Below are 24,122 nucleotides of genomic sequence, written 5' to 3'. Positions count from 1 at the left end.
TAGATATCTCTTCAGGATCGGATCACCGGGTGTTTTGGTACGGGCTGAATCCAACTGACGGCCAAATTCGCCGCCATAGAAATGACACCTATAATCCACAACGACCGCCCGTATTGGGAGCCATTGTATCGGAAAATGATAGCAAAGATAATTCCTCCCAGGTTGCCGAATCCGCCCACGAGACCGGACACAATACCTACATAATGTATGTTAGCGTTGACCGAGCAGTTCTAGACAACAGGTACGGCTTACCATTGGCATAGGGATGCACATGAGGAACGACGGCAAAATTCGCACCATTGGCTGCTTCCAGGAAGAATGCAAGTCCTGCCATTAGACCAAACATGGTAGCTTCAGATGTCGGGTTAGACAATCCAATCGCCAACAGGAAGGCACCCATGACAAGACCCAAAAAGGACATCAAGAGCTTCTTCGACCAGACATTATCCGTGAAGCGATAGAGTACATCTGCGATGAAACCACCTGCGGGGCGGAAGACCACATTCAACAGGCCAAACATGGCAGCCCATTGACCAGTCTTGGTCTGGCTCATGGAGGGGAAATTTTCGGCATAGTAGGTCCCAAGAAAAGAGTTGATGGCTAGTTCTGACCCAAATGAGCAAGCGTATGGAATTGCTACAGCCATCGAAGACAGGCTGAAAGCAACGCTTAGGGCTTCCTTGCGGGTCGGAGCGATCACTGTCTCTTGTTTGTAGACGCCTATCTGGCCCATCGCAGATGCGTCCTTGTCAAATACCTGGGGAGATTGAGTACCCTTCTTTTCCACATCAACACTCGCATTGTTGTAGATGGAGGGGGGGCTCGATGGCACCTTCGAGGTTCTACCGGAGTTGACGTCGACAATGTTCCCGTCTGAGGGTGATTCGCTAGAGGTATTCCCTTCGGCCCAAAGATGTCGTTCCGACCATTTGCCAGTCGGCGTGTCCTCGCACAGAAATAGCATTCCTAGTGCAATGGCGGTGATTATAATGAATGGGACAATATAGGCAACGCGCCAGGCCTTGTGGGGGGTGAGGCCTTGTGCAGAGACGAGAGAGTCAAATATCGCAGGCATAACAAAGCTGGAAATGACGTTAGCAAGTCTCGATGAGAAGATATGTCAAATGCCACATACTAAGTTATGCCTCCGCCGGAATTGCCCCAGCCTCCGGCTAGGGAGTTGGCCGTGCCAACGATTTTCTTGTCAAAGAATCCAGTGCACCAGACTTGACAAGGAACGAAAGTGCCCCCCAAGATGCCCACGAAGAATCGCAAGGCAATCAGACCGTTCGGGTTTGTGACGAGGCCGGCCATGGCAGTCGGAATGGCTCCACTGAGTAGAAGTCCCACAAAGACCAAGCGTGGCCCAAAACGATCACACAGCGGACCGGCAACCAACCGAACAAGTAATCTGATATTTCGTTAGAGTCGCTATTCCACAAGATTCACTTGAGATCTCTTACGTTGCTAGAAGGGCAACAATGTTTGAGTTGGAGACCTCGTCTTGAGTCATATGTAGGTCTTTTTTAATGGTGACAGTCAACTAGAAAGGAGATGATACTCAGTCACTGCACCATTATTGGAACTAAACACTGAGGAGATTGACTCACCAACGGTGGAAATGCATACCATGAGAGGAATGCAACCATGAAGCCCAACCATGAGAAGAAGAATACTCGTCCATATTGATCAAAGGGGTTCAAAACAGGGATGGACTTGGCTTTGCGATTACCGGGATTGATCTCCGGAGATGCAAAGAGAAGTCTGAGAAATCCGGCCGCCATTTATGCGCTAAGATGGCGTGAAGTTATGGTCTGATGCCAAATCTCGACGGCTACAAACACGCCTGGGTCGATTCCAAATGAATAATATATGCGGTTTAAGAATAAGTTCGGGACTTTCGGGGCTGGCTCTGGAAAAGATTGGACTGAGTGGTTCCCTAGGAAGTGAAAAGGATAGACATGAACATCTAAATAGTTAGATATCAACAGTGTCGAATATCGTCATGCACTGAGTTTCAGGTGTGTTCCCTTATGACACACAGAGCCACAATCACAGCTATCGGGTGTCAGGTCAGTGAAATTCCACGGAGTTAACTGGGACGTGGCTTAGCAAAAAAGGAAAAAGCACAAACTGGATCTATCTATACACGCTGATTCGACCGTATCCTTTCCCCGTCAATTCTTGGCTACACGGGGTTAGGCTTCAGCGCGACAGGGTCTTGAATGGCGGTAGCGATAAGAGACGAACCGCAATAACCTATGAAAACGACCCGTATAGCGTTCTCTGGGCATCAGGACGAATGATAAGGCCGGAACTGTGCAACTCCGCGGGTTTGCCATGCAGAAGAGCCGGGACAATGTCTGGGGATGGTGTCTGCCCCTGGGTTTGGGGACCCACGCTTCCAGCAGCCACTGATAAACGTGCCGTCTCTTATTGGATGGTGACTAGCCACGAAGATAGCCGGAGATGCAAGTCGGTGACATGATCGGGTCGATCGGGTCGATCTGAGCTCCGCGGAAATAGTTTAAACAGAATCGCGATGCCGAAAATTCGACGGGCTAAGGTCCTGAAGATCAAACCTTGACTTAACGTCCGTTCCTTTCCAAGCTTTGCCCTATCCCAACCCAATGCGGATGAAGCATACTCCACCTACCTAGCCATGAAGTTGTGTTCTTGGTACATGGGAAACAGCTTATGCGATAACTCTACAGTTGACGAATTCCTTAATTCGTTCGGCCTTTTCCCAGTCATCCTGGTTTGCCAGCCGTGGAAGCTGTTGGTACGCCCCCCCCTCAGACTATAGAAATTAACCATGTTGTATGCTTGATCAGAGTGAGTCTAGACTAGATACATGCAAAGAACAGTAGGCTCCAATACTATGAAATATTATTGTCCTTGGCTCGCGCTTTTACTGGGTTGGACAAGAGTTTCCGTTCATATCGGGTAGTAATAATCATAGAAACGGACACACGGCGTCACCGAGACGCAATCTGGAAAGGCAAACTTCGAGATAAAAATTGTAAATTGCATTCAAAATCCGCTTTCCTGAACTCCAGTCCACAAGCATCTAGTAGACTATGCACCAGCATCCATAGAGAGATTACCAGTCAATTCCATTGGCTGGTTGAATCGGTGCTCGCGCTGGAGCATCTCCGTCAGCCACTTTCTTCCCCTTCATCCCCTTGTATCGTTTATCCACTTTGTGGAATGGGTCTGAGGCTTCCCCCTTTCGAACCTTCCATTTCTCAGTCCCCAAAATCGCATCGAGTTCCTCAATTGGCGGCAACTTCAGATAGATCCAACCATCATCCCTCTCTTCCACCGGGAAAGTAGCGATGTTCATACTCTCATCATTAGAGCACCGCCCCGCTTGTTCACCGTTGAGTTCAAAGTTGCGCTTGTGGTAGGGGCAAGAAACCCAGTATTTACCTGCATCGTCGTCGCCGATCAGACCGTCAGACAAAACGAATGCTCGCTTATGGGGACACATTTGCTGCGTTGCGTAGAATTTGCCCTTGATCTTGAAAACGGCGAGTTGAGTGTCACCGCGCTTGACATTAGCAGATGAGACTTGTGGAGGTTCATCCGAGAAATGATCGGCCCGGACGATAGGCTGCCATGACAGAGTGGACCACTGATGGCCCTTGAAATCTTCCAAAGCAGAATCTTTGGCCCAGTACGTAGGTCGCTGTTGCGAACGCTCTTGAATTACTTCCACCGTCTCAACAGTCTCGTCTGTGTTGGCAAACTGCTGGAAGGTCTTGCGCCGCTTAGGATCTCTGACGGTCTCAGTCCACTCGCAGAAGTAACTGCCAACCAATTTCTCCATCTGCTTTTCCATGTCCGCACATATCCCCAGCTTGTCGTCGATGATGACCTCTCTCAGGTAGCTGATCCCACCTGGCAAGTTCTCAATCCATCGGGCTGTTCGTTGGAGCTTGTCTGCAGTGCGAATATAGAATATGAGATATCGGTCGATGATGGGCATTACCATCTCTGGAGGCACATCCTTGATAAGCAGCTCGGAGTGACGGGGATTTGCACCACCGTTGCCGCCAACAAAGATGTTGAAGCCTTTCTCGGTGGCAATAAGACCAAAGCTGCAGAAACGTTAGCTTGCAACTTTCGAGTCTTATAGAAAGTGGTTGACGAACTCCTTGTTCTGCGCTTCGGCACACTCTCGAACACAGCCAGAGACCGCTGCCTTAAATTTATGTGGCGCTCGGATACTCTTGTACCGTTCCTCCAGCCGAATTGCCATTCCAACACTATCGCCAATGCCAAACCGACACCATGTAGTGCCGACACAGCTCTGTAAGGCATCAGAACACAGTCCACAAAAATGAGGGTTCTCAAACATACCTTGATTGCACGGAGCGCTTTGGCATAAGCATGACCGCTCTCCATTCCGGCATCGACAAGTTCAGTCCAGATGTTCAAGAGGTCTTGCTTTTTTGCGCCGAACATATCGATTCTTTGAGCACCGGTGATCTTGCAGTAAAGACCATATTTTTTTGCCACGGAACCAATAGCAATGAGCTTGTCCGCCGTTATTTCTCCACCAGGTACCCGAGGGACCACAGAGAATGTTCCGTTTCTTTGGATGTTCGCAAGGAATTTATCATTCGTGTCTTGAAGGTCGTTGTATCCCTTGTCCATGATATGGGGGTTAAACAAACTAGACAGTATTGATGCAATCGCTGGCTTGCAGAGCTCGCAGCCAAGAGAGTTGGGATTTTTCCCTGCCGCTTGCATTACTTCAACGAACGTCTTCAGCTGCTTGACCGCAACAATGTTGTAAAGATCTGCTCGCGAGTATGGGATATGCGGACACACTTTGGAAGTTAGTGACATAAGGACCGAGACTCTCGATGTAGGAAAATCCTTACAGTTGTTTGACACCTCCTGTCCCATCTCCAACATTGTCTTGTTGAAAATCGATTGCACTAGAGGCATGCAGCCACCACAACCAGTCCCGGCCTTTGTACAGGACTTGACCTCGCCGATCGTTTTGCAAGTGCCGTTCTTGACATTGTCAACCACGTCGCCTTTGGTCACGTTGTGACAGGAGCAAATTTGGGTGCTGTCATCTCTATAGAAACGAGTCAGAAGTTGGACCAGGAAATTCTACCGACGGCGCACTTACAGATCATCTGCATTCTCCTCGCCGTCCTTTTGCGCCCCCAGAATAAATTGACTCGGAGGAACCTCCAACTCTTTCTGGGTCTTGACCATTTGGTTCAATTTGAGATAGTCCTTTGTATCACCGATCATCATACCACCGAGTAGGTACTTGCCATCCATTGTGAACAAGTACTTCTTGTACACACCGCCGAATGGGTCTTTGTATGTCAGAGCTTTAACTGGGGGCTCCTTCTCGCGTTGCACCTCTGTAACTGAGCCGGGGATAGAAGGTCGGCGGCCTGGCAGGAACTTCGGCCCATCTCTGTCGGCGAAGAAGTCTCCAAAAGAGGCAACATCGACACCGAGGAGCTTCAATTTCGTGCTGAGATCTGGCCGTGTGAAGCTCTTGGGCTCCTTGCTAGGGTTAGTGAGGTTATAGGCTAGGACATCGGCCATCTCAATCCCAGGAGCGATGATGCCGAACGTCTGGTTCTCCCAGCTGGCGCATTCTCCCACGGCGTAGATATCTGGAACTGAGGTTTGGAGGCTACCAAAGTCAGGTTCACAAGCTCATTCAGTTTCTAAGAATGCCTAATACTGACCTCTCGTCAATCACGAATCCTCCTCTTTCGGCAGACTGGATGCCCGCGGAATGACCCAGTTCATCTCTCGGCTTCACGCCGATCTATTCATGACAGTCAGCAGCCTGCTCGGTCATCAGCGGGGAAGAAAGAAAATACCGCAAAGCAAATGCAGCAGCAGTCAAGCTGCTCGCCGTCCTCGAAGGTAATTCCCGTCACGTTGTTCTGCGAGTCGGTGTTGACAGCGGCAACCCGCTTCTGGTGCAGCACGTCCAGTCCCAACTCTCGGATCTTCCGCGTAACCAAACTTCCTGCATCTCCATCCAGTTGTCGCGCCAACACCCACTTATTGCGATCGATCAATGTGACTTGCCCGAAGTCCTCCAGGTCAGTCATGGCCTTGGCAGCTTCCAGTCCTAATAGGCCACCACCGACCGTCACCGCTGTTTCGCCTTTGTGTTGGGATGCAAAGTCAATGAGACGCTCAAGGTCGGAGATGGTGCGGTAGACAAAGATGCCTTTCGCATCGTGTCCCGGGGTGCGCGTGGGGAGAACAGCATCGGAGCCTGTCGCGAGCACGAGAATGTCGTACGCGATCGTATCGCCCATCGAAGTTTGGACGGTCTTGTTGTTTGGGTTGATCTCGGTGACTTTGGTGTTGAGGTGATGGTCAAACGCCCGCTCCTTGAATGATTCGTACTGGCCAGCCACATTTAGGATCATGCTGATACTGGTGTATGGGAGACCGGATATACTCACCCATTCCTTCGGGTTGAGATACAGATCCTCGATCTTGCGATGCTCGAAGAACGATGACAACCCCACACGATTGTATGCAACGTGTGCTTCCTCGCCAATCACAACGATGTCGAATCGTCGCTCGGTATCCTGCTTGATGATCTTCTCGCTGTTTATTTTTCAGTGTTCCGCCTCGAGTCTATGGGCTGGCACAGTTCCTACATGAAAGATATGGCCACCATGCCCAATCCGACGACAACAATCTTCTGTCGCTTTGTTTTGTCTGCATCATGGAAACTGGCGCTGCCGTCGACCGGCTCGCCATGTCGAAGCCCATCCAACACCGGCATGATGGGATGAGGCGTCGAAATGTGGAAAGCGGACACGATTCCCTACGAATTACGGCCATGGTTACACTTTTAAACAGACAGACGATCGTCAGGGTCTGCAGACAGTGACACAGCCAAGTATGCACTGATGTCCCCGGAAGTAGCAGGGTGTCCACGATAAGGACGCTTTGGCTTCCGCGGAGATTGTCAACGCCACACAACAAGTGCGCTGTGATTGGCCGCTATTTCGACCTCAAGATAAGGGACTCGACTACCACGCATTACTCACGGCGATCATTCGAATCTCGGGGTCTGGCATGACTAACACCAGCATTCATACATTCAAGCCCTGTCGGGCCCGCGGAGATGCCGGGGATTGCGGCAGAGCTGACAGCCGTGATGTAAACGCGGGCCTGCGCTCAACGCGCGAGTCCCGATCTATACTTCCGACACGATTGTTGATTCCAACGGCGACGCAGCTGCCACTGTCTTAGTTTCTCGTTTCCAGGATCCTGAATGCGCTCCGTCTCAAAGAATCCATTATATATGCAAATTTGGAAGAGAGACGAAAAAAATCATCGTGAACACTAGCCTCGCACAAAAGAACGCCATGGCGAGCATCACACAGACCACAGTTATCGACGCAGACAAGTTATTTGCCAAAACACCGCTCGTCAAATTTCACGATCTGCCTACACCAGAAGAACCGGATTTCCCGTTACCACCACCTTCGATCAATCCGACCGACATTTTAGAAATTGACCAGGGCACGCCGGATAGTCATGTACCTCGCGACCCACGGCTCATTCGTCTGACGGGTGTGCATCCCTTCAATGTCGAGCCACCCCTCACCGCGTTATATAAAGAAGGTATACACATTCTTCCTGTCTGGGAGAGAGAAAAAGCACTGGATTAACCCGTCCTCCAGGCTTCCTGACTTCCCCCGAACTCTTCTATGTCCGAAACCATGGCCCGGTGCCTCAAGTCCGGGACGAAGATATCCCGACGTGGGAGCTGAGCATCGAAGGGTTCGTATTTGTACCGCATCAAGGCAAAGCATTTGGGAAACGAAGCTGATCATAGCCCAGGCTAGTTGAAAAGCCGATAGTTCTGACCTTTCGAGACATTCTCTCGAATTATGACCAGATCACTGCCCCTATCACCCTAGTCTGCGCCGGAAATCGACGGAAGGAGCAGAATACCGTGAGAAAATCAAAGGGATTTTCATGGGGACCGGCTGGACTCTCGACTGCCTTATTTACGGGGCCTATGATGGGTGATATTCTGCGAAGTGCAAAGCCCCTCCGCAAAGCTAAATATGTCTGCATGGAAGGGGCTGATAAACTGGTGAGTTTTATCTGTTGCCAAGTCGTTATTAGCATTGTTTGACGAAACTAACCGAGGATCATAGCCAAACGGATTTTATGGCACATCGGTTAAGTTGAACTGGGCTATGGACCCCAATAAAGGAATCATGCTCGCCTACAAGATGAACGGCGAGCCTCTGCGACCAGATCACGGGCGGCCTCTCCGAGCAGTCGTGCCAGGACAGATTGGAGGACGTAGTGTCAAATGGCTCACGAAGTTGATATTGACCGACACGCCGAGTGATAATTGGTATCACATCAACGACAACCGGGTATTGCCGTGAGTACCCCTTTGCAATTCCCTTGTATACGACATTCTCTCATATTTCTAGTACTATGGTTTCCCCAGAAATGTCAGCCCAAGACCGTAAATGGTGGCATGACGAGCGATATGCCATCTACGATCTCAACGTCAACTCCGTGGCTGTATATCCACAGCACGAGGAAGAGGTAGACCTGGCCACGTCGGGTCCGACATACAATGCGAAGGGGTATGCATACGCCGGGGGTGGTCGACGGATTACTAGGGTCGAGATATCCTTAGACAAAGGCAAATGTATCAACCCCAACGGACCGATGGACTATCCAACATGGCTAACATTTTTCTCATAGCATGGCGTCTTGCTGACATAGAATACGCGGAAGATAAATATCGAGAGTTCGAGGATGACTTATTTGGTGGCAGGGTTGAAATGTGGAAGCGAGAAACATGCTTCTGCTGGTCTTTCTGGTCTCTCAACATCCCCATTGCCGATCTGGAGAGCAGTGATGGGCTTCTTGTTCGGGCTATGGATGATGCATTGACTGCCCAGCCACGCGACATGTACTGGTCTGTCCTCGGTATGATGAACAATCCTTGGTTCCGCGTGGCAATCACAAAAGAAGGCAACAGCCTCAAGTTCGAACACCCCACACATCCTACTAAGGCGGGTGGGTGGATGGAGAGGGTGAAGAAAGCTGGAGGCGACCTGACTAACGGCAATTGGGGTGAGAGGATTGAAGGCGAAGATCCCGTGGAGCCGGAGCCAGTGAAAGAAATCAACATGAAGAAAGAGGGTCTGAATCGGCAGATCGACCTGAAGGAATTGAAGGAAAATAGCAGTTGCGAGAAGCCATGGTTTGTGGTGAATGGAGAGGTATATGACGGCACTGCATTCCTTGAGGGCCATCCCGGCGGCGCAATCAGTATCACAGCCTCCGCTGGATTAGATGTCTCCGAGGATTTCCTCGCCATTCGTGAGTGCATCGAGGAATATGCTCTTCAGATCTCAGATTGTTGTTTACTGACTGAAGCCACAGATAGCGAAACAGCAAAGCATATGATGCCCGATTATCACGTCGGTACATTGGACAAGGCATCTCTTGACGCACTGAAAAACAACTCCACTGCAACCTCAAATGAGCCACGCCCTGTATTTTTGCAGTCTCGAGCCTGGTCAAAACTTAAGCTCATTGAGATAAAGAATGTGTCGTGGGATACACGGATATTCATCTTCGACCTGGAACACGAGAAGCAACGCCTAGGCCTGCCAATAGGCCAGCATCTCATGATCAAGGTCCCTGATCCAACTACTAATGAAGCAATTATCCGGTCCTACACTCCAATCTCGGACACAGTTGTGGAAGGGAGAATGGAGTTGTTGGTGAAGATCTACTTCCCGACAGATACCGTTCCCGGAGGAAAGATGACCATGGCTCTTGATAAGCTCTCCTTGGGTGCTGAGATTGATTGCAAGGGCCCTACAGGTCGATTCGAATACCTCGGGAATGGAAGAGTCCTCATAAGCGGAAAAGAACGAAAACTCCGCTCCTTCAAAATGATCTGTGGAGGAACTGGTATTACGCCTATCTTCCAGGTCTTGCGTGCCATCATGCAAGACTCACAGGACCCCACAACGTGTGTTGTGCTTGATGGGAATAGATTGGAGGAAGATATTCTTTGCCGAGCTGAGCTCGATGCCTACGTGGCATCGGATAGTCAGAAATGCACTGTCATTCATACGCTTACCAAAGGGTCAGAAAAGTGGGAAGGCCGACGGGGACGGATCTCCGAGGAGCTGCTAAAGGAATATGCTGCACCAGAAAGTGACAGCATGGTCCTCCTCTGTGGGCCAGAGGCCCTGGAGAAATCCGCTCGCAAGCTCCTCGTCGCTCAAGGTTGGGCGGAGTCAGACCTCCATTTCTTCTAGCGTCAGAGTTGTTTTTGGTTGAGCTCTTCTGCAGCTGAGGGGTTTTGGTTTCTATGTACAGCCATAAAGATATTGCATTTGGCATGGGTATTGATTGATATGACGGCTATGAGTTTACTTCTGCTTGAGACTAAGAATGGTGATGGCTCATTAATCGTAACATTTCGCTGTCAACGCATGAAACGCTTGAAGTGAAAAAGTCACAGGGTAGTTTCACCTGATTTCAATGCGACATGCAGGTTGAGCAGTGGGGAGCACATGAAGGTCAATAGTAATCTTTCACATCTAGCCTTATTCGAAGATGCTCAAAGACAGTGGTTGACTCGGTTCGGGAAGCGAATTGGACCCCTGACTTTCCCATAGACTTCGAGGAGGCTTTTCCCGAGTCCAGACCGCGCAAGTAGCCAACGAAAGTATGTACTTGTTTCTTGAATGTGGAATACATGTGCAGGACGGTGCCTTCGTTTTCATGGCGCAACCCACTGATCCCATCTGCTTTGGACAGCGGGCTAAACGCAAGGATGATGCTGAAAATGGTGTCTAGCAATTTGGCTGCCGGTGTGTGTCGCTTGCTGAGGAAGAAGGCGAACAGCATTTGATCGAGAACGTCTTCGTGGAAGTCGCGAAGGCGCGGGACAGAGTGGGCAGCTTCGAGAGTGCCGTCAATATCTCCACGATCAAGGCAGCGTTCGATCTTGGCGAGTGTTTCTTGAAAGCGGCTCCAGATAGACCCAATGCCGATGTGAAAACAGTAGTCACTGATCGCAAGAACAAAGTGTTGGGCATCAATGCGGAATCGTTGGAATACGTTCCGAGTGTCCCCTGACAGAGAGCCTCGGGCAGTGGAATCACGGATGAGCCCCTTCACCACCGAAACCATGCGAAGTAGACGAAGCAAATGTTTGAAAAGACGGTCGTACTTGTTGAGAGACCGAGTCGTAATGAGAGCTTCGAGAGCTTCCGGTGGCTTGTACTGGAGACGCAGGAAATCTAGAGCTTCTATGGCATTGGGATCCTTGCACCGCTCGATTTCTTCACTCGTCAACTCTCGCACGGCAAAGCTGAGCCCACCAGGGAGCTCATTTTCTCTCGGGCCTTCAGCCCGGTCTGATGTCTCAAGATCGGTGTCACCGAAATAGCAGTCCCCGAGGAGTCCAATCAGAACCAGCCGCAATTCTGAGCTTGCTGGTGGCCAAGTATCGCGGCTACCTAGTCGTAAGCCAGTGTGCACACCACTGCGCATGACCCCAGACTTCCGTTCACCACTCTCCATCTCCGGATCGAACAGGGAATATGACAACCGGGAGGTAAAAGAGCCATCACCTAGCAGTTGGAAACGCCTTTGAAGGTTCAAATGGTGGCGGACATTGTGTTCTTTGAACAGATGATAGAGACATGAGAAGTCAATCAGCTTTGCCTGAGAGGAAATCACTGGGGCAAGTGACAGATAGAGACTAGAAGTCAATTCTGGCCCGAATCGACCAGCTTTGGTAAAACCGAAGTCTGAAGTCTCGTTTTGTTGGAGCATCTGGTTAATATTTTCATCGGAGAGGGCTTTCTGGTCCATAGCTGACCCAGTGACGAGGGTCTGGTCATCAATATCGAACAGTTCAAAAGTTTTCTCCACTATCTTATTTGTAGTATCACCGTCGGGAATAGAGTCTGGATTGTTTCTTGGCGGAACCATGCCTGCCTTATGGTAACGCAATATCTCAGCGCGAAGTTGAGCTTCATAAGCATCAGCTCTCTTTTGAATGCGCTCGATATCAGCCCAAGTGGTAACATAGCACAGTCGAAGATGGCCTGTTCGAGTGAGAACATCCTGTCGAGCGATAGGGTGGTCTGGGTGGGAGTTTTTGAGAAGCCGAAGACTTCTTCCACTTTCGAAAATGGATTGTGCCTGGTCAGAGGGGATAAATGATGGCATATTATCCCGGCAGTAGGTGAAATTGGTTCTTGGGGGGCCGTTCCGGAATCTGCCAGTGGCTTCGAGAAGTTCCAATTGCACAAAATTCCGACCACTGGCCAAAGACTCGTTGAGTGCGGCTTCCTCGGGTCGAAGGCCAATCCAGCCTTCAATGAATCCGAACCAGGGCTCCGTTACTCGCACCACTATTTCGTGCATCAGATTCTGCATCCACCCGAACTTCTGGGCAAAGAAGGCTGCGCACTTCATCGCGGTTGATATAACTTGAGCGTCCGAGCTCGCCTGCTCCGCTGCGCCAACGATGTCGGCCAATGCGCCTATCAAATCCCCGCATCGATGAAACAATGCCGTGGCCTGCAGTAGTGAAACAACCTGGCTGGATTGTCCGAGTATATGGTGCTCAAGATGGTACATTATCACTAAGACAGTTCCACGCAAAGTAAACAATGCGGATAGGTCCTTCGCCTTGATTGGTGGGGTTCGTGCGAACGATCGGACGCGCAGCATATTTGTACCACACTGTAGCATATCGGCAACAACACCTTCCAAGATTGTTAAGCTCATACCAGATACTCGAGCATCCTTGACGTATCTCTCAAAAGTCATCGTCCGTGGGTTGTAGCGGAAAAACGGCGAGCTCCATCCAAGACCCAGGTGCAATAGTGATCGGAGAAAAATATCATGTCGCACTATTCGCCCAGCGACGCTGCGCCCGTGAGTATTTTGTTGATATGCCAGAGCTGCATCAAAGCCATTCGCACCTGACTCGGTGAAGTAGGCAGATACAGGCTCCCCAAACGACCGATCCTGGAATTTCTCCCATGATCTTAGTGGGACAACATATCCCGGCTCTTCCCGAAGAGCATCCAGGGCCCATATGTTGCTATCGTCGTTGTCCTTATCAGAATCTTTTGCAGAAGGAGAAGGTGCCCTGGATTCAGTGTTGACAGAGTCAATAACCGAATCGCTGGGGGAATCGAGAGGGTCGATATCGTTGTTAAAGAGATTCCATTTCCATATAGAACCAGGTTGGTCAATTGCTTCGGGTGATGCTTTGAGGTAAGAGTCCGGGATGCCTGTAAGCAAGCCAATGTCAGTATTCAGTCGTCCAGCGCTAGAGTGGCCCACGTACTCGGCAGGTCCGCAATCCACGGTAGAGGCTCCAATGGTTGTAAAGCCTCTATGCTGAACCTGGAAAGCCTCCAGAAGCTTTCGCTAGAGAAAGGGTCGGGCACACAGTCGTCTAAATCCATCGCGGGCCCATAGCCAGCGCGGCACGAATGTGTGTCGAACGCGTTAGACCTAGTCAATCGAGTCCCGCGATGCGAATGGCTATCGTGCACGGGCCATCCGATAACAGAAACTCGCGAGAACTTACGTCCCTGTAGCTCCACGTCGTCTGCCAAAGTTCGCGCCACTGACTTCACGTCTCATCCGATTCGTTTCAGAGTTGCTCAAAATTAAAATGCCTCCTCGCAAGAAAACGAAGCGCGCACATTCCACCACGCCGCAAGCCGACACGACGCAGTCCAGCGCGAACACCCCCGGATCGACCGATAGCGCCGGAAAGCCCCATGTTGAGTATGATTTGCTCACCGATCCATGGACGGACGAGCAGGAGACTGCGCTCCTGAAGGCAATTATCAAATGGAAGCCAGTTGGTGAGCTGGAGCCAAGCCAGTTCCCCGCCACTCGGATGATCTGGAAACTGACCCTACTCTAGGCGTGCACAAACACTTCCGCATGCTTGCAATTGCCGACTATTTGAGGAGTCAAGGGTATGCACCTTCAACTGCAGAGCATATGCGCATTCCTGGGATATGGAAGAAGCTACGGTCCTTGTACAATCTGGAAGCGCTGGACGAGCGGGTAAGCAGCGCTTGAGCTCACTACGCTGTGAAAGCTTGTTGTGCTGACTCGTTTCGATTATTCAGGAAGATTCGGTAATCACAGATGCGAACGAGGATGATGATGGTGTGAGTGAGCGGTATTGTCCGTTCGAACTCCCGTACGATGAATACGGCGACATGATGTTCGAGAGAAGGCTAGCAATGGAAGGATCCTCGTCGCCTGTGACGAGTCGGCAGGCTGAATCTCGACGAGGGAGCACTATTGCAGACACTGATGGTGGGTTCCTACCCATCGGCATGGTCTTATATATCGAGACTAACTTGCCTATTTGGTACAGAACCCCGTTCGTCTCCAGCTCCATCTCGAGGTCGCAAATCCAACCGCGGTACTCGCCAAAAGACACGAGAAACGCGGTCTACAAAGCTGCAAGTCGAAATTGGAAATGACGATCAAGAAAAAGCATCTGACGAGGACGGAGACTCAGGCGATGACACAGGTGGAAATGACGAGGGTGAAGAGGAGGGCGACGAGGGCACTGATGGTGCACGGGATAGCGATGGCGAGGAAGAAGCCGAGGAAGAAAAGGGAGGATCACGAAGCACAAGGGCACAAACTTCTCGAACCAAGCAAAAAGACAAGAGGGCTTCAACGAGTACGGGGACGCGCAGAACTGGTCGCCGACGTTGATTGCTGCTTCAATTCGCTTTTTGACCTATTAAGATTCCAGTTTTGATACCTAGCAGCTTTCTGGGCGGCGTTTAGGTGTAGTTCCACCTGGTGTTGTGCAGCGCTATCTTGCAGACTCTGTATTCTACACGACGAATTCCAAGGTTAACTCCCTGTCTGACAAATATATGCCCAGCTGAATGGAGATGAAAATCTTCGTAACTACACAAGTAGGTATATTTCGATCGCTATAGGAAGTCTAATGTCGTTCGAGGGGTACGCAGCAAATAGATCAAAAGGTCATAGTACAGGAAATCGGAGTAGCGACTTAATTTACAGGCGCTTCATGATAGCCTCGGCGTACTCGTGCGTCTTGGACTTACCACCAAGATCGCCAGTGAGGGTCTAGGTACCGCATCGTTAGCATTTTTCTCCATATTGGCGGGCTTAAAGCGCGTAAACTAACCTTGCCCTCGGCCAGGGTGTCGAAGGTAGCCTTCTGGATGCGGGCAGCGTGGTCATGGAGACCCATGTGCTGCAGCATCATGATACTGCTGAGAAGCAGAGCGGTGGGGTTGGCAAGACCCTTACCAGCGATATCAGGAGCGGAACCGTGGACGGCCTCAAAGATGGAGCACTCGTCACCAATGTTACCGGACGGGGTGAGACCAAGACCACCGATCAGACCGGCACACATGTCGGACAGAATGTCACCGTATAGGTTGGGCATGACAAGGACCTTGTCGTTGTAGGGGGTAGGGTCGGTAACGATCTTGAGGCACGAGTTGTCCAGCAGCTCGGCATCGAACTCAACCTCAGGGAAGTCCTTGGCGATGTCGCGGGCGGTGTTCAGGAACAGACCATCGGACATCTTCATAATAGTGGCCTTGTGCACAACGCGAACCTTCTTCTTGTTGATAGACTCGGCGTACTGGAAGGCGAAGCGCAGGACACGCTCGGAAGCCTCCTTGGTAATAAGCTTGATGCTCTGCACAACACCGTCGACAACAACGTGCTCAATTCCGGAGTATTCGCCCTCGGTATTCTCACGGATCAGGACAGTGTCGACACCGTCGTAGGGGGTCTTGTAGCCGGCGATGGAGCGGCAAGGGCGGACGTTGGCGAACAGGTTGAAGGTACGGCGAAGAGTCAGGTTCAGGGAGACGTGACCCTTACCAACGGGGGTCTAGACGATTAAGCGATTAGTGATACCGAGCGATGCGAAGGGAATAGAGTCGGGTTTTGACATACAGCCAGGGGGCCCTTGAGCGCAACGTAGTTCTTCTGGACGCTCTTGATGGCATCGTCGGGGATGGCGGTCTTGCCGTCCTTGAGGATAGGAGTGACATCAACGGGTTCCCACTTGATTGGGGCCTGTGACAATCTTAGTATCTCTGTCGCGTAGCGATTGGGGCATTGCGACAGGTCGCTACCTTGGCGGCCTCGAAAATATCCTTCACCGACTGCGAGATCTCAGGGCCAATGCCGTCACCCTCGATCAGAGTCACCGTGTACTTGCCCTACAATTCAAACGTAAAATAATTAGTATATTGCCATTGCACGTTATAATCGTTGTAACTGTTGCGGAAGAGGTGCCCGTCGACATGGTTTGCGCGCGGCTGGCGCCGGCACCGAGGGGGAAAACGAGATTTGCTGGGGGGTTCACGTACATCACCACCCTTCTGACCTTTGAACTTGGCGACAGCATCGTCGGCGGAGGTAGCGAGACTGCGCAGCTAGGATCGGAAAGAGACAACGGTCAGCCAATTGGGGTTCTCTGGGACGAGTGGTAGGAGGGAGGGGGTTGGTACCTGCGACACGGGGGCCACGAAGCTGGGGGCCACACGGGTGGACCGCAGGCACTGACGAGCAACAGACAGGTTTCTAGCGGCGAGCATTTTGAAGAGATCCCGTCAATCGGCTTGGGGGAGGAGAGTTGGTGGTGGGGAGAGAAGGAAGAAAGGGAAATGGGGGGACGAAAGAATCGACTTTCTCGGCGCCGTCCCGATCCGACCGGGAACGCAGACCGCATTGGTGGTTTGATGCCCCCCCGGCTACATGTACCCGAGTCCACTCTTGTTCCTGTCATTGGTGTTCGGCACGACACCTTCTCATGGTGCTCCAAGCTACGGCTTCGTGGAATAGTTACTGGGCCTTTGCTACTTCCTGCTGTCACTTGCAGCCGCGGTCTTCTGCAGGCCCCCGACTCCTAGCTCCGCCTCGGCAGACCCTGAGATCCCATTCCAATTCATCCCGTCTCCACCCCCAGTCCAGCTCCTATGGCCACCATGTCCGATCTTGACGTCGCCAGTCACTACAATCTGCCCTCGGAGTTCCCTGATGAATTCCCAGCCGCGCTGGAGGAGGCCGATCAATCCGAAGAGGAGACCGTGCAACGGACCAAGAGTCGCCCACGCAAGTCTCGGTACTTCGCGCTCGAACGCACCCCAAGCGACTGGCGGAGCAACTTTGGGTCCCGCCGCGGTAAAGACGGCCGAGAGAATGCGCTGAACGACGAGCCTGATCCTCTAGGTACCGGAGACAGTGTCCTACGCATCCTAAAGCAAAGGGGGCTGCATCTAGAGGATGAGGGGGGTAAGCGGTCACGGTATCTGCTCTCATCGACGTCCTTCTCCCCCGCACTCTTCCTATCCCAGGCCCATCACTCGGACTCGATCAGATCCCTCATGGATGGTCTAGATCACCTGTCGCAATCTATCGACCAGAAGTCGGCGTCTCTGAAGGTGTTGGTGGAAGCAAATTTCGAGCGCTTCGTCCGGGCTAAGGCAACTATTGATAGTGTATACACGGAAATGAGAGATCAAGGAGTGGAAAAGGAGAAAGAACAAAATCTGGCTCCGCGCAGGTCAGGTCACTTCCGAAACTATTCGGGCCAGTTCCGGGGCGCCTCTCCCTCCCCCTCGAGACCAATCGATTCTCGAAAGAATGCTTTGACCAAAGAGAGCGAGTATGGTATGAAAGGCATCCGAGGCCCCCTGCTGGAGGCTTCTGTCAAAGCAGAAGAAGTTTGGGGACCTGCTCTTGGAGGTCGTGACCGAGAACAGATGCTCAAGTCAGTGGTGGACACCATGGAGAAACAGCGCGACGTCTATGAAATCGGGAGCCTCTTGTCCAAGTCCATCCAACAACGCGACTACGACGCAGTCTTCGAACAATACACCAAGGCACGAACGCTGGCGAATCGGGCAAAGAACATTGTGGAGCAGGCCTCCAGTTCTCGTCGCCAGTTGACCGACTACGAGACGCACACGATCTTGGCCCTGGGTCGAATGTGGATTGATGTGGACCAGCAGATTCAAGCATTCCAGCGGGAACTTTGGAGACGGCTCAGTGATGCACCCACAACATCCACTACGAGCACTGCGTCCGGGCCCGTGGAAGAGCATATGGAGCTAATCGGAGCTTTGTTGGAACTAGGCGTTGAGAATAACCCCATCTGGACATGGCTTCTCAGCCGCTATGAGTTCCTGAAGACCAAGATAACCTCATTTTGTGACCGCTGCAAAGTGGAGATTGAGATACTGAGGCGAAGACTTGCTGGTGGGGAGAAGCCTACCCCTCAGGCTATTGCTTCTTACCTCCGTCTGGCTCCTCGGGATGGCACTGCGGAATTTCCCGAGAGATTAGACACAGACCAAGTCATTGAGCTCTGGGACTGTGTCCAGGCATTCCTCACTCGGCTCTTGTCATCACAGAATGGGTTATTGGGCGAAGTGCTAGACTTCTGGGAGGTGGCACAGTCTTTTATCGACGGTAGTCGACAGAGACTTCTTCCAGTTGGATTTGAAGGTGAAAGTCGCAAACATCACCGACTGACTCCGGGTAATATCAAGGAGCTTGAGAGAGGCGTCGTGGAGCTTGTTAATATCATCCGTGAGAACGTTCTGGCTCTTTTCAATGAGCCTCCCACAGAAGACATCTCACTTCTGTCTTCTCCTATCCCGCCCAGCCCAACGAGCCCTGGGTCAAGAGGCGTCACTCCGACGGAGTCTCGTTTCAAGCTGGATCCGAAAAACCTACCGATTCCAGCAGCCAAGCGGGGAGAGCACTGGGAGGATTTCGCGTTCTGGCCACCCTTCTCTAATTCGCTCAGCGGAATTCACTATCTCAGCAAGTTTCTTATCATTGTTGGTACAGCTGCCAGTGAAATGGCAGGGCTGCGTCCAGTTGGAAATACTGGTTCGACCCATGATCATTTGAAAATACTGGTGAGTGTTGCCCGGGAACGGGCGGCTCGTGTGGCATGCACCGCATGGAGCAAAGACGCCGAGTACTGCAAGTTGCTGGAAGATTGGACCCGTGATTCAGAGAAACGCGACTTGACAAAGATGCCTGGGTTTTTCGTTGCTTTCGAGGGTGCTATTCTCGGGGGTATGCAAAAGATTCTGTACATTTCCGAGGCCATGGCCGGTAAATCTGGAGATGTTGATGTTGTCACGCAACCACCCGCGAAGTTGCTTCAGATAGTCCGCGCTCAATTTGTTTCGAGTGTCTACAAAGCTCTAAGCGGACTTGTGGAGAATGCAGAGCACCTGACGACTCCAGGGGAAGAGAGCGAGTGGGTTATTTCCCGCCCAGTCATGACCAGCCAAGCGCTTGACGCTGCTTTATCTGTGCTAGCTGCGGATTCAGTGGATTCTCGGAATAGGGTAAGTGGCGATTGATTGCGAAGTAGCGGACAGATCAAGTGCTAACGACGTCACATAGAATGTACGAATCCTCCTGACACTGTCGAACCTCAAAGCCCTGCAATCTGAGTACGTTCCGCAACTGATTGCCTATTTCGAAACCTCATTCTCTGTCAAGTTGACGGACGAGGGCAAGACGGTTCGAGATGTCCTCAAGCAAATCGAGGATCGACTATTCCAGTCATATACAAATCCCACTATTGCCTCCTTGAACGAGACTATCACCAGTGGTATTGCTGCTCCAGACTGGGTTCCTTCGACCGAGCGACCTGAACAGGTCCGCCCTTACGTTTATAGCACTATGCTGACCCTTGTGCTGGTGCACACCGAGATTTCGACCACTGTTCCTTCTAGCGTCCTGGCAAGCGCCAGCCGCTCCACAAATGCCCCGGCATCGTTGCTAGCTACCATTCTCACCTATCTACTGGTGCAGGTCTCTTCATCCCTGCTCACTGCCTTTCGCGCACGGTCTAGCTTCTCGCTTGCTGCTCTGATGCAAGCCACACTGGACACCGAGTTCATCGCACAGACGTTGTCACAATACTCGACCGAAGAGGCTTCCAACATCCAGAGCCAGATTTACGTGGAATTGGATCGCCGCACTACGAACGAAGCCCGCACCAAATTACAGGCTGAGTTGGGGGAGATGAGAGTCGTGCTCAAGCGACTCCGAGACCGGACCAAGGGAGAATTCGCATGCTTCAGAAAGGCTCGAAGCGGAACTGGGACCAAGTCCTCGGCGGCTGCATAGTAGATCTACCCATGAAGTTCATTGCTGCCATAATGCATATAAACAAACACGTCAATTTTGAATAATAAAATCCTGGACTCGGTGCAGACATAATAGGGTATCACGAATGCTGCGGTGGCCCTCCACGAGACTCTAGACATACTGTTTTTTTTTTTTAAAAAAAAAAAATCACTTCACCGCGTCTGACCGACCATTCGCTGCACACGACCAAGGAGCACGTTGCTCTCCCTTCCCAACCTCCGCTTGCCAAACTGGTCCGGTCGCCTCGCTCGCGCCATGGCATCCCTATCTTTCTGCTTCGCCTCGCGCTCCTTTTGGCGTGCCTCAATGGCCTTTCTGCGCTGCTCTGCGATCTCTATCTCCTTGGAAAACGCCGAGGGCCTAGGTTTCCGCTCGCGCTTATTCCCATCCTCTTTCCGCGGGCGCCTTTCGGGTTTCGGGGCAGGCTCTGGTGAAGGTTCGTTCATCATGGCAACCCGGTCCGGATGAAGCTCTGGAGACGCTGGTGCTGCTTCTTCATTCTGATCTTGTGTCTTTTCATTTTCCTCTTCCCCGGTGGCATACACGGACTTGGGCGCATTGGCGAGTTCTTGCGCTTTGATCTTGGCGTAGGCCTTTTTCACCTTGGCCTTTTGGATCAAGTCGGTTTTGATCTTTTGGGCTGTAAACGATGAGGATGAGTTTACAAGAACAGTATGATGAATAGCCCGACCCGATGGAACTCACTTTTGCGCCTGTATGTGCCATCTGGGAGGTTCGCCGGACCAACGCTGAAGCCCTTGCGCTTCTTGACTGGCGGTTCGGTTTGGGGTGCTACTGAAACGTTTTCCCCGTCGAGACTGCGTTTTGGTGCCATGATAAGTTCCAGATAGATGGTGGTCTTGCCTGTTGTGGTCAAGGGGCGAGGGGTGGTTGTGTTGTAACGCTCTAAGAAGAGGAAGAAAAAAGTGGCGATCTACGTCCGGGCCCCGACAAGTGGTCGATCTGGAACTCTGCCGCGATGTACAGCAGTCATCGCACTCGCGAATGAGCTCTACTCAGTATTTCCGTGAGTTTTTTTTTTTTTTTTTTTTTTTTTTTTTTCTTTCTAAATATTCTATTACATTTCCATGTGTTGGCGCTCAAAGCCACACAATCCATGTTAAATGCTCGATAGCTAGTCCCTCGGTCCGAAACCAGCGCCCCCCCATGATTGCCCGATGAATCATCTGAGACCCACGAGATGACATGACCGGGACTCGGCGATCCCTTCCTCCTCTCTTTTCCTTGACGAACTCTCCCTCCGACTCTATGGCTGCCTGATACCTGCCATATTCACTCAATACTCGACCTACCGCGTTATATTCTAACCTTATAGCCCCTCTTCCTATCACCTCCGCGGACCTAGCGACGAGATACCCACTCGCACACCGCATCCCAACAACCCCCACCACGGCACTGTCGGGTCTGGTTGCAACAGTGCTCACCACGTCGGTGGTCTCCTGCAATGTCCACTTCGGCATCTCAGGTCACATAGCCCTTCGTCCCTCGCCACCATGCCCCTTTTTCATGGCTCGGATCGCCTGCGGCGTGATCAGCGGTTTGGTGACCTTGTCGAACTCCGACAGCCAGCCCCAGGGTCCCCTCACGGTCACAGCCAGAAAGAAAACGTTCATGGACTCGAAGATTCAGAATTAGCTGGCTCAAGCTCGCAGTCGTCCACCATTCATATTTCCCCGACTAGGTTAGGGACCAACAATCGGCAAGAGCTCATACACCGAATCAAAGAATCCTCGCCCTGGAGGCTTGGGTATTCGGTACGTCGGGCACCCCAATACGTCTATCTTACCTTTTCTTTGTGTCTTCCCAATGCCCCTATTCGTTCCACCTTTATATCCCTTCCGAATCGACTGTTAACATTTTGGAAAACCGCAGAATAGTGGCGACGGTGATGTCTGTATGTCTCAGAACTCCCTAGTGGAGTCACCAGCACAGGATCATGTGGAAGAAGATATTCCCGGTCAGAATTATAAACAGCAAACAGAGGAACTCGGGTCGCCGGCCGATATCCAGAGACCTCGATCAGCATTACACTCGGGTGACTTTAGAGAAGGTGCCGAATCTCAAGGACCGCAGTCGCCTCGGCCTCGCTTTGCGGAACCCAGCCCGGCGTCTCCATTTCCCCGCCTGGGTACCTCCCCTACAACTCCCTGGTTTGGTGCAACGGTTTTCCCAACGGATTCAAGACACTCTAATGCATTCGGTGAATACCAAGAGCCGGGGCGTACTCCAGAAACTCGCTCGAGAGCCCCGTCGTTGGGATCGTTCTCATCCAGTTACGTTCTTAAGGCTCCTACAAGCCCTTTGATACACCAGGCGAACAACACCGATTTGGACTTCTCGCCGAGGATTGGTCCAAGTGAAGTTGAGTCCATGGACAGAGCCAATCGCCGCCGAACACTGCCACCAGAGTCTTTTCGACACCTTCAATCTTCACCCGCCGGGTCACGAGCAGTCAATATCCAAAGCCCACCGCCTGGAGGACAGAATGGATTGTTCAGTCCCCACTCATCTGGACGTCCCCTAGCGTCAGCATATAGTCTTCAACTTGTGTCTGCGGGTAACACAGCTGCATATAGAGCGAGAAGACCGTCTTATGCTTCCGAAATCTCCCCAAAGCCACACGCGCCGATGGTAGGATCTTACGAAGAATCGATTCTTCGAGGGCGAATGTCTATGAACCCTTCCAAGCCCTTGGATTTCACTGCGCAAATTGGCGTCCTGGGGAAGGGCAAATGCAAGGGCCACCTCAAGTGCCCCCCGCATGTCACAGTGCCATTCCCGGCTGTCTTCTATAGCTATCCAACTTCAGGAAACGGTCGCTCCATTTCAGATGACAGCCCGAGCCCTTATGTGGGTCTTATTGATCTGGAGAATTCACTTGCAAAGGACGACTCTAGTACGACGCGGCGTCGCAAACGACATAGTCCCATGCAGGGTCAAGAGGATGGAAACAGGGATGAGCCAGGTGCTCCTCCCGTTCCTGATACTGACACTCGACGCCGTCGGGAAAAGAAGAACCGCAGAGCGGAGTCACCTAAATGCCCCCCTGGAGGGTGCTATCGGATTCCCCAGCAGGGACAGTTGCAAATCATCATCAAGAACCCGCACAAAACTGCAGTCAAGCTCTTCCTTGTGCCCTACGACCTCAGTGAGATGGAACCCGGCACCAAAACCTTCATTAGGCAACGAAGTTATTCGGCAGGTCCGATCATTGACATGCCTTTGAGTGCGCGGAAGAATTTCGGAACTGATCGACCGGAGGCATCCTTGAACGCCACTGAAAATCCCCAGGACAAACCGACCTTACGATATCTCATCCATCTGAATGTCTGCTGTCCATCTCGCGGTCGCTTCTATTTACATTCAAGCATACGAGTAGTGTTTGCCAATCGGGTACCAGATGGCAAGGAGAAGCTACGCAACGAGATTCAGTTACCCGAGCCTCGATACAGCGCGTACAAACCCACACGAGATTCTACTCTCTCCTCATCTACTAGTACTCGGTTGGCACTAGAGAAAGCCTCCCGCAGACGGAGCGCCGGCCAAAGTACAATTCCACTTCTCCGTCCACATGTGTCGTCCCCAAGTGACATTCCTTTGCACTGGTCTGCAGCGGAGTATATGGGACCTACAGAGGCCCCTCGGTTCTCTTCTGAGGCTGATGGCTCTTTCTACAGCAAGCTGAACATGGGTGATGCTGGATATGGAGGTTATTCCTTCCCTGGCCAGGGCACCGCAGATACTGGTGAGAGTTTACTTGCCAAACGGCTTCGTGGCTTAGATGTCCACAGGCAAGAGACATTTGACCAGTAGTTGTGTCGAAACAAAAAAAAAAAAGAAACCTG

The 24,122-nt window shown here is 51.6% G+C and overlaps 9 protein-coding genes across 9 annotated transcripts; 4 read left to right on the top strand and 5 right to left on the bottom strand.

Moving 5' to 3' along the window:
* Positions 1-11: 11 nt before the first annotated feature.
* On the bottom strand, positions 12-1,784 carry N7459_007222 (MFS transporter; the record flags this gene model as incomplete). Its single annotated transcript, XM_056946390.1, has 5 exons — positions 12-196; positions 253-1,082; positions 1,136-1,411; positions 1,464-1,543; positions 1,611-1,784. The coding sequence occupies 5 exons, from the start codon at positions 1,782-1,784 to the stop codon at positions 12-14; spliced, it is 1,545 nt and encodes a 514-aa protein (XP_056798389.1).
* Positions 1,785-3,103: 1,319 nt separating this feature from the next.
* niiA (nitrite reductase niiA) lies at positions 3,104-6,796 on the bottom strand (the record flags this gene model as incomplete). The annotated part of the gene is made up of 8 exons (XM_056946389.1): positions 3,104-4,103; positions 4,158-4,315; positions 4,366-4,838; positions 4,893-5,095; positions 5,150-5,674; positions 5,730-5,812; positions 5,868-6,615; positions 6,669-6,796. 8 exons carry the CDS (start codon positions 6,794-6,796, stop codon positions 3,104-3,106), a joined length of 3,318 nt encoding a protein of 1,105 aa, XP_056798388.1.
* A 589-nt stretch (positions 6,797-7,385) lies between these two features.
* On the top strand, positions 7,386-10,331 carry niaD (nitrate reductase NiaD; the record flags this gene model as incomplete). The annotated part of the gene is made up of 7 exons (XM_056946388.1): positions 7,386-7,644; positions 7,704-7,803; positions 7,864-8,122; positions 8,187-8,422; positions 8,475-8,698; positions 8,755-9,378; positions 9,442-10,331. The coding sequence occupies 7 exons, from the start codon at positions 7,386-7,388 to the stop codon at positions 10,329-10,331; spliced, it is 2,592 nt and encodes an 863-aa protein (XP_056798387.1).
* A 265-nt stretch (positions 10,332-10,596) lies between these two features.
* On the bottom strand, positions 10,597-13,511 carry N7459_007219 (tubulin gamma complex associated family protein; the record flags this gene model as incomplete). The annotated part of the gene is made up of 2 exons (XM_056946387.1): positions 10,597-13,334; positions 13,391-13,511. 2 exons carry the CDS (start codon positions 13,509-13,511, stop codon positions 10,597-10,599), a joined length of 2,859 nt encoding a protein of 952 aa, XP_056798386.1.
* Positions 13,512-13,723: 212 nt separating this feature from the next.
* On the top strand, positions 13,724-14,796 carry N7459_007218 (EAF7 family protein; the record flags this gene model as incomplete). The annotated part of the gene is made up of 4 exons (XM_056946386.1): positions 13,724-13,919; positions 13,982-14,127; positions 14,193-14,385; positions 14,447-14,796. 4 exons carry the CDS (start codon positions 13,724-13,726, stop codon positions 14,794-14,796), a joined length of 885 nt encoding a protein of 294 aa, XP_056798385.1.
* Positions 14,797-15,108: 312 nt separating this feature from the next.
* On the bottom strand, positions 15,109-16,673 carry N7459_007217 (isocitrate dehydrogenase (NAD(+)) IDH2; the record flags this gene model as incomplete). The annotated part of the gene is made up of 6 exons (XM_056946385.1): positions 15,109-15,180; positions 15,242-15,961; positions 16,027-16,149; positions 16,209-16,295; positions 16,446-16,511; positions 16,587-16,673. The coding sequence occupies 6 exons, from the start codon at positions 16,671-16,673 to the stop codon at positions 15,109-15,111; spliced, it is 1,155 nt and encodes a 384-aa protein (XP_056798384.1).
* A 390-nt stretch (positions 16,674-17,063) lies between these two features.
* N7459_007216 (exocyst subunit SEC5) lies at positions 17,064-20,235 on the top strand (the record flags this gene model as incomplete). Its single annotated transcript, XM_056946384.1, has 2 exons — positions 17,064-19,445; positions 19,504-20,235. The coding sequence occupies 2 exons, from the start codon at positions 17,064-17,066 to the stop codon at positions 20,233-20,235; spliced, it is 3,114 nt and encodes a 1,037-aa protein (XP_056798383.1).
* A 173-nt stretch (positions 20,236-20,408) lies between these two features.
* Positions 20,409-21,091, bottom strand: N7459_007215 (uncharacterized protein; the record flags this gene model as incomplete). Its single annotated transcript, XM_056946383.1, has 2 exons — positions 20,409-20,896; positions 20,962-21,091. 2 exons carry the CDS (start codon positions 21,089-21,091, stop codon positions 20,409-20,411), a joined length of 618 nt encoding a protein of 205 aa, XP_056798382.1.
* A 679-nt stretch (positions 21,092-21,770) lies between these two features.
* N7459_007214 (uncharacterized protein) lies at positions 21,771-24,090 on the top strand (the record flags this gene model as incomplete). The annotated part of the gene is made up of 2 exons (XM_056946382.1): positions 21,771-22,031; positions 22,150-24,090. 2 exons carry the CDS (start codon positions 21,771-21,773, stop codon positions 24,088-24,090), a joined length of 2,202 nt encoding a protein of 733 aa, XP_056798381.1.
* Positions 24,091-24,122: the final 32 nt, after the last annotated feature.

This window comes from Penicillium hispanicum (genome assembly GCF_028827665.1).
Source record: "Penicillium hispanicum strain IBT 35686 chromosome Unknown utg000006l_segment0_segment0, whole genome shotgun sequence".
Taxonomy (NCBI): Eukaryota; Fungi; Ascomycota; class Eurotiomycetes; order Eurotiales; family Aspergillaceae; genus Penicillium; species Penicillium hispanicum.
This window is presented reverse-complemented; position numbering and strand designations above follow the sequence as displayed.